General features: G+C 38.8%; 1 protein-coding gene across 1 annotated transcript in view; it reads left to right on the forward strand.

The window, feature by feature from the left end:
* LOC108526682 (selection and upkeep of intraepithelial T-cells protein 1) overlaps positions 1–6414 on the forward strand; it is a 33687-nt gene extending 27273 nt beyond the window's left edge. Inside the window, exon 6 of the mRNA XM_017867519.1 lies at positions 6194–6414. Within this exon, the coding sequence (XP_017723008.1) occupies positions 6194–6414 (221 nt within the window). The remainder of the gene's footprint in view (positions 1–6193) is intronic.
* The last annotated feature ends 3081 nt before the right edge of the window (positions 6415–9495 follow it).

The raw sequence follows: 9495 nt of genomic DNA on the forward strand, positions 1-9495 counted from the left end.
CCACATCCTCTCCAGCATCTGTTGTTTCTTGAAATTTTAATGATCACCATTCTAACTGGCAAGAGATGGTATCTCATTGTGGTTTTGATTTGCATTTTTCTGATGATCAGTGATGATGAGCATGTTTTCATGTGTCTGTTGACTGCATAAATGTCTTCTTTTGAGAAGTGTCTGTTCATAGCCTTTGCCCACTTTTTGATGGGATTGTTTGGTTTTTTTTGGCTGTAAATTTGTTTAAGTTCTATGTAGATTCTGTATATTAGCCCTTTGTCAGATGAGTAGATTGCAAAACTTTTCTCCCATTCTGTAGGTTGCCTGTTCACGCTGATGGTAGTTTCTTTTGTTGTGCAGAAGCTCTTTAATTAGGTTCCATCTGTCTATCTTGGCTTTTGTTGCCATTGCTTTTGGTGTTTTAGTCATGAAGTTCTTGCTCATGCCTATGACCTGAATGGTATTGCTTAGGTTTTCTTCTAGAGTTTTTATGGTTTTAGGTCTAACATTTAAGTCTTTAATCCATCTTGAATTAATTTTGTATAAGGTGTAAGGAAGGGATCCAGTTTTAGGTTTCTACATATGGCTAGCCAGTTTTCTCAGCACCATTTATTAAATAGGTAATCCTTTCCCTGTTGCTTGTTTTCATCAGGTTTGTCAAAGATCAGATGGTTGTAGATGTGTGGTGTTATTTCTGAAGCTCCTGTTCTGTTCTATTGGTCTATATCTCTGTTTTGGTACCAGTACCATGCTGTTTTGGTTACTGTAGCCTTGTAGTATAGTTTGAAGTCAGGTAGCATGATGCCTCCAGCTTTGTTCTTTGTGCTTAGGATTGTCTTGGCAATGTGGGCTCTTTTTTGGTTCCATATGAATTTTAAAGTATCTTTTTCCAATTCTCTGAAGAAAGTCATTGGTAACTTGATGGGATGGCATTGAATCTATAAGTTACCTTGGGCAGTATGGCCATTTTCATGACATTGATTCTTCCTATCCATGAGCATGGAATGTTCTTCCATTTGTTAGTATCCTCTTTTATTTAACTGAGCAGTGGTTTGCAGTTCTCCTTGAGGAGGTCCCTCAGATCCCTCATAAGATGGATTCCTAGGTATTTTATTCTCTTTGTAGCAATTGTGAATGTGAGTTCACTCATTTGAACTCTGCCGGTCTGTTATTGGTATATGGGATTGCTTGTTATTTTTGCACATTGATTTTGTATCCTGAGACTTTGCTGAAGTTGCTTATCAGCTTAAGGAGATTTTGGGCTGAGACAATGGAGTTTTCTAAATATACAATCATGTCATCTGCAAACAGGGACAATTTGACTTCTTCTTTTCCTAACTGAATACCCTTGATTTCTTTCTCTTGCCTGATTGCCCTAGCCAGAACTTCCAACACTGCCTCTTTTCCTAATTGAATATCCTTTATTTCTTTCTCTTGCCTGATTGCCCTGGCCAGAACTTCCAACACTATGTTGAATAGGAGTGGTGAGAGAGGGCAACCTTTTCTTGTGCCGGTTTTCAAAGGGATTGCTTCCAGTTTTTGCCCATTCAGTATGATATTGGCTGTGGGTTTGTCATAAATAGCTCTTATTATTTTGAGATATGTTGCATCAATACCTAGTTTATAGCATGAAGAGTTTTTTAGCATGAAGGGCTGTTGAATTTTGTTGAAGGCCTTTTCAGCATCTATTGAGATAATCATGTGGTGTTTGTCATTGGTTCTGTTTATGTGATGGATTACATTTATTGATTTGCGTATGTTGAACCAGCCTTGCATCCCAGGGATGAAGCCAACTTGATCATGATGGATAAGCTTTTTGATGTGCTGCTGGATTCGGTTTGCCAGTATTTTATTGAGGATTTTTGCATTGATGTTCATCAGGGATATTGGTCTAAAATTCTCTTTTTTTGTGTCTCTGCCAGACTTTGGTATCAGGATGATGCTGACTTCATCAAATGAGTTAGGGAGGATTGCCTCTTTTTCTACTGATTGGAATAGTTTCAGAAGGCTGTGAATCCTTCTGGTCCTGGACTTTTTTAAATTGGTAGGCTATTAATTATTGCCTCAATTTCAGAGCCTGTTATTAGTCTGTTCAGAGATTCAACTTCTTCCTGATTCATTCCTGGGATGGTGTATATGTCCATGAATTTACCCATTTCTTCTAGATTTTGTTTATTTGAGTAGAAGTGTTTGTAATATTCTCTGAAGGTATTCTATATTTCTGTGGGATCAGTGGTGATATCCCCTTTATCATTTTTTATTGCATCTATTTTATTCTTCTCTCTTTTCTTCTTAGTCTTGCTAGTGGTCTATCTATTTTGTTGCTCTTTTCAAAATATCAGCTCCTGGCTTCATTTATTTTTTGGAGGGTTTTTTTGTGGCTCTATCTCCTTCAGTTCTGCTCAAATCTTAGTTATTTCTTGCCTTCTGCTAGCTTTTGAATTTGCTTGCTCTTGCTTCTCTAGTTCTTTAAATTTTGATGTTAGGGTGTCGATTTTAGACCTTTCCTGCTTTGTCTTGTGGGCATTTAGTGCTATAAAATTTCCTTTCCACATTGCTTTAAATGTGTCCCTGAGACTGGTACATTGTGTCTTGCTTTTCATTGGTTTCAAAGAACATCTTTATTTCTGCCTTCTTTTTGTTATTTACCTAGTAGTCATTCAGGAGCACGTTGTTCAGTTTCCATGTAGTTGTGTGGTTTTGAGTGAGTTTCTGAATCCTGAGTTCTAGTTTGATTGTACTGTTGTCTGATAGACAGTTTGCAGTGATTTCTGGGTTTTGTTTTTGTTTTTGTTTTACATTTGCTTAGGAGTGCTTTACTTCCAATTATATGGTCAATTTTAGAATAAGTGCAATGTGGTGCTGAGAAGAATGTATATTCTGTTGATTTGGGGTGGAGAGTTCTGTAGATGTCTAGTAGATCCGCTTGATGCAAAGCTGAGTTCAAGTCCTGGATATCCTTGTTAACCTCCTGTCTCATCGATCTGTCTAATATTGACAGTGGGTTGTTAAAGCCTCCCATTATTTTTGTGTGGGAGTCTAAATCTCTCTGTAGTTCTGTAAGGACTTGCTTTATGAATCTGGATGCTCCTGTATGGGGAGCATATATATTTAGGATAGTTAGCTCTTCCTGTTGAATTGATCCCTTTACCAGTATGTAATGACCTTCTTTGTCTCTTTGATCTTTGATGGTTTAAAGTCTGTTTTATCAGAGACTAGGATTGCAAACTCTGCTTTTTTTGCTTTCCGTTTGCTTGGTAGATCTTCCTCTATCCTTTTATTTTGATTCTGTGTGTGTCTCTGCACATGAGATGGGTTTCCTGAATACATCACACTGATGGGTCTTGACTCTTTATCCAATTTGCCAGTCTGTGTCTTTTAACTGAGGCATTTAGCCCATTTATATTTAAGGATAATATTGTCATGTGTGAATTTGATCCCATCATTATGATGATGTTAATTGGTTATTTTGCCCATTAGTTGATGTAGTTTCTTCCTAGCATGGATGGTCTTTACAATTTGGCATGTTTTTGCAGTGGCTGGTACCAGTTGTTCCTTTCCATATTTAGTGCTTCCTTTAGTAGCTTTTGTAAGGCAGGCCTAGTGGCGACAAAATCTCTTAGTATGTACTTGTCTCTAAAGGATTTTATTTCTCCTTCACTTATGAAGTTTAGTTTGGCTGGATATGAGATTCTGGGTTGAAAATTCTTTTCTTTAAGAATGTTGTATATTGGCCCCCAATCTCTTCTGGCTTGTAGGGTTTCTGTCAACAGATCCACTGTTAGTCTGATGGGCTTCCCTTTGTGGGTAACCTGATCTTTCTCTCTGGCTGCCTTAACATTTTTTCCTTCATTTCAACTTTGGTGAATCTGACAATTATTTGTCTTAGAGTTGCTCCTCTCGAGGAGTATCTTTGTGGTGTTCTCTGTGTTTCCTGAATTTCAATGTTGGCCTGCCTTGCTAGGTTGGGGAAGTTCTCCTGGATAATATCCTGCAGAGTGTTTTCCAACTTGGTTCCATTCTCCCCATCACTTTTAGGGGCACCTATCCAACATTGATTTGGTCTTTTCACATAGTCCCATATTTCTTGGAGGTTTGTTTGTTTCTTTTTACTCTTTTTTTCCTCTAAACTTGTCTTTTTGCTTTATTTCATTAATTTGATCTTCAATCACTGATATCCTTTCTTCCACTTGATTTTATCGGCTATTGAAGCTTGTGAATGCATCACGAAGTTCTTGTGTCATGGTTTCAGTTCCATCAGGTCATTTAACATCTTCTTTACACTGTTTATTCTCATTTTTCATGTAACATTTTTCAAGGTTTTTAGCTTCCTTGCAATGGGTTAAAACATGCTCCTTTAGCTCGGAGAAGTTTGTTATTACCAACCTTCTGAAGTCTACTTTTGTCAAGTTGTCAAACTCATTCTCTGTCCAGCTTTGTTCTGTTGCTGGTGAGGAGCTGCAATCCTTTGGAGGAGAAGAGGCGCTCTGGTTTTTAGAATTTTCTGCTTTTCTGCTCTGGTTTCTCCCCATCTTTGTGGTTTTATCTACCTTTGGTCTTTGATGGTGGTGACCTACATATGGGGTTTTGGTGTGGATGTCCTTTTTGTTGATACTGATGCTATTCCTTTCTGTTTGTTAGTTTTCCTTCTAACAGTTAGGTCCCTCAGCTGCAGGTCTGTTGGAGTTTCTTGGAGGTCCACTCTAGACCCTGTTTGCCTGGGTATCACAAGTGGAGGCTGCAGAATGGTAAATATTGCAGAACAGTAAATATTGCTGCCTGATCCTTCCTCTGGTAGTTTTGTCCCCAAGTGATGCCTGCCTGTATGAGGTGTCAGTTGGCCCCGACTGGGAGGTGTCTTCCAGTTAGGCTACATGGGGGTCAGGGACCTACTTGAGGAGGCAGCCTGTCCGTTATCAGAGCTCAAACTCCATACTGGGAGAACCAGTGCTCTCTTCAGAGATGTTAGGCAGGGTCGTTTAAGTCTGCAGAAGTTTCTGCTGCCTTTTGGTTTAGCTATGCCCTACCCACAGAAGTGGAGTCTACAGAGGCAGGTGGGCTTCCCAGCCAGTTTGTTTACCTACTCAAGTCTCAGCAATGGCAGATGCCCCTCCCCCTCCAGAATGCCACCTCACAGGTCAATCTCAGACTGCTGCACTGGAAGTGGGCAAGGCTCCGTGGGCATGGCACCCACTGAGCCAGGTACGGGAGAGAATCTCCTGGTCTGCTGGTTTCTAAGACCATAGGAAAACGTGCAGTATTTGTGCAGAAGTGTCCTGTTTTCCCACGTACAGTCTATCATGGCTTCCCTTGGCTAAGAAAGGGAAATCCCCTGATCCCTTGTGCTCCCCAGGTGAGGCAACACCCCGCCCTGCTTCAGCTCACCCTCTGTGGGCTGCACCCACTGTCCACAGATTCTACCATTACTATTACCAAGTTATTTAAGACTTCTCTCAGCTGTTCAGAGGCCCTGAGCTCTTCCAGTCTCTGGAAAACACCACTTTCATTCAGGTTCTTATCATAGCACATGACATGCCTGAGGCATTTGTCATTTACACAGTCACTAATTGAGCAAATATTTGGTGATTAATAACTATGGTTTAATAACTGTACTCTCTTATATAAGAGAGTAATTTCTAATAAGCATAGTAATGAAACAGATGCCTTCATTGCTGGTAGTGGTGCTGCCATTACAAGATATGTTAACCAAAATATGATATGGGCATGTTTACTTCTTTAGAACCATAGAGAAAACATAATTTAAATGAGACTTTTGACATAGATGATAGTATGACTTTTAAGAATTTTGAGATCTTTTTTATTCTAGAGAGTCTGCTCACCCAAGACTATTCTATTTTATGACACTCCTCACAAGACCCAGGATTCTTGAGGGTCCTCAGCACCAGCTAATGTGGGTAAATACACAATGTGTTTATCTGTCCTTCAGACTGTGGCCACTCAGGGAAAATACTATGCTGCTTGAGAAGAATGGCACCTGCCTCATCACAGCCTTCTTCTGGTCTTAGCCCAAATATACTCATATCCAGGATCATCCACATAGCCCAACCTACTTCTCCCCAACCATCAGACACACTCAGATGGTATGAAGCAACAGGAACCTGGAGAGTAAACTTATCATAAATCTCTAAACGAGCCCTCCTCTCTCTGCTGCAACAATCCTAAATGTTCCATCTCTCCCTAGTTCCTGTTTCAGATCGAAAATTCCAGTTTGTTTCTATGTATTTGGAAGATATGACTGTGATGGTGTGGGTGCTGATGGTCTTCATCACCATGCTTATTTCCTTGGTTTACTTCAGACTGAGAGGTAAATGTAAAAGGAAGGGTGGTAACTCAGAGGGAATCATTCCTTTGGTGGATCTCCAGATGTCCAGAAGAGTGACCATTCTTATCCTTGTGCCTTAGTAACTGGAAGAAAAAACAAAGACCTGTGTGTTATACAAGAGTTTCCTGATTATAGCCTTTTCAAGGTTCCTGGGGTTCTACCAGTGCCCATGTTGTTGTCTCAAATGGCAATAACTTTCTCAACATTGATTGAATAATTGGACAACTCTCCCAGATAAATATGGAAGGTTCAGCTATATTTCATCCAGAAGGCATTCACCAAACTTTCTGTATATTGAGCTCTTTGAAAAATTTGCAGGATTTCCTCTCTTCTTATCTCAAGGACTGACTTGAAAATTAATGCCATACTCTTTTTTTTTTAGAAACATGTAAGTGTCCACAGGGCTGAAACCATTAACATTCCTGAACCTATGTTGATAAAAGTACATATATCTTTGTTATATGTTATGGGACATATATCCCATAACTCATGCCCAAAGACAGAAGTCCTGGGTTTATTGTGCAAATATAATTTCCTTATGAAAATGGAAGGGAATGTAGAACTAGTAAGCTAGGAAGGAAAATGTTAATATTTCCTTCTTTTGCTCTACCCAAAATCTACAGTCCCAAAATGTTCCATTAAAAATGTGTGCAAGGTTATGCAAAGGTGTATCCTGTTTACCTGTAGGCTTCAGGCTTTTCCCTCAAACATGATGCAAGTCTAGTGAGTAATTACAAACAATATAAAGAAATTATTTTTGCTTAACCAAAAAAATCCATAACCTGGAACTAAGTGGAATAGTCTACTTTGTTTTCATCTTTACATCCAGTGACTGTTGGCATTCTTTAGACCTTCTGTTGAGAGCTACCATGTGTACATTTGGTCAGTTAGGGGAAGTCGAATTGAAAGAAACTCTATTTACTTACTGTAGTTGTATATAAGAAAGAGGCCAAAAAGGAATGTAGTGCTTCCTCCTCCTGTTCCATTTTTCCCCATAGAACAGCACTGGGTGAGGGTCAGAGGATATCAGCAGAGGTGGGGAAAATTGTCTCTTTACAAAGGTCTCCTGTCATTTTATGAACTAGGGGGAAGGTTGTAGGATACAGGGAAGTGCTAGAGATGCAGTAGTACTGAGTCAGAGAAAAGAGGTTTTTAGTAAAGAATTGCCCCAGAAAAGATGGCCTCAGCAGAGTGAATGAAAAGCATCTCAGCTGAGGCCCCCAAGGAGGAGGCCTCCAAAAGGAGGTTCCTGGGCTGAGAGAGCAGATATGCATATAAGCACAGTTGCTTTAGGGTGAGGCTGAGCCCTGGAATGCAACTTTCTCCAGAAACTGCAAGTCACTTGCCTTCTTAAAGAACAGCTTTCTTCTGTGAGGCCTGTTAGGTAAAGCCTCTGTAATTTCCAGTTACTTCACAGCAATATCCTATGTGTGATCCTTTATGTCCAAACATTAGCTTGCCAACATACCACCTGCTGAGATGAAACAAATACAAGGGACAGGTGTGTGCTTGTTACCATACAGATTTATACTTCTCATGCCTAGTTTATGCCACCATGAAAAACAAGCCAGTTATTATCTTGCCTTGATAGGCATGAGTTAATGATGGAGAAAAGTAGTATGGAACCTGTAGCCAATATTCTGCAGCTCATCTCACATTTACCTATTGACCCAATGGAATTCAATGCAGGATTATAGTCATAGAGAAGTTTTACTGTCTCACATTGGAGGAGGCCAGAAGAGCTAAGACAAAATTAAAAAGTCCTGTTTTCATCTATATGGTGATACAAGGCTTCTTCTGATGCTGCTTCTCTGTATTTCATTGAGATCAATGAATGAGGTGCTTTATCCAAACATTTTATCAATTTGTAATTTTTTTCCGTTAGAATTATATGGAAAAAAGTCCAGACAATGCATTCATTGATTTAAACTGGAAATTACACAATGCAATGGACTATAAAGGCCAAATCATTCTATTTATCACCATGAATAGGGCTCTACTAATGTGTCTCCCATTGCTAATATTATAGAGTTATACAGCAACAATCTCATGATAGCCTAGTCAAAATAGAAAATAGTTGAAATTGACTACTTGTTGAAATGCTGAAAATCAACCATTTAATTTTTAAATAAAAAAAATCGACCCTGTGCAGTGGCTTATATCTATAATCTCAGCACTTTGGGAGGCTGAGGTGGGTGGATCATGAGGTCAAGAGATTGAGATGATCCTTGCTAACATGGGGAAACCGCGTCTCCACTAAAAAAAAAAAAAAAAAATTACCCAGGCTTGGTGGCGGGTGCCTGTAGTCCCAGCTACTTGGGAGGCTGAGGCAGAAGAATGGTGTCAGCTTGGGAGGTGGTGCTTGCAGTGAGCCAAGACCGCGTCACTGCACTCCAGCCTGGACGACAGAGCAAGACTTCATCTCAAAAAAGAAAAAAAAAAAAAAAAAAAAAAAAAAAACACCTTCCATAATACCAATTTATCTTACAAAGACAAATAATTTCCTTAAATATGTGTGTGTTCCCTATTTTTCTAAATGTTTTCTTCAGTTTTGTCTTTTGTACTGAGATCCTGGAATGAATTTCACTGCTCCTTAGTAGCTGAATTCCATCTACCCTTTTACCTTTGTTCCCTATGAAAGACTTTAGCTCTTTTCATATATTTAAAAGTTGTTTACAATTTCATGTGTCTCATGTGAGACAATTTTTCTAGTTTCAGAAGATCAAAAGGATGCATAAGAATATTTAGAACAATTTAAAATGCAAACACAAACCACTGCAACTTCTGATGATGTCTTGACATATGAACACCAATATTATTGTGCAATAGACATTCCAAACAAACAAACACATAAAATACTAAGGATTTACTTTTCTTTGAGTTATTAGGGTACAGGATGAGACAGAAAGAAAAAGAAAGAAGAGAGAAACTACTTGATTACTGTTTCACCAGGGTATCCATTTATTGTCTTTGCAAAGTGTAAATGTAAAGTATATGTAAAGTAAATCAAGTTCCTTTCAATAATAGAATACCTTTATTTTTTGCAAACTCTCTGCAAATATTTTTCTCTCATTGATTTAAACTATTAATAGATAAGTCAAATTAATAAATTTATAAATAAACATTTCTCATGATTTTCCAAAATGTCTTTGGCACCTCAG

The sequence above is a fragment of the Rhinopithecus bieti genome, unplaced genomic scaffold (assembly GCF_001698545.2).
Source record: "Rhinopithecus bieti isolate Rb0 unplaced genomic scaffold, ASM169854v2 scaffold_3764, whole genome shotgun sequence".
Classification (NCBI taxonomy): domain Eukaryota; kingdom Metazoa; phylum Chordata; class Mammalia; order Primates; family Cercopithecidae; genus Rhinopithecus; species Rhinopithecus bieti.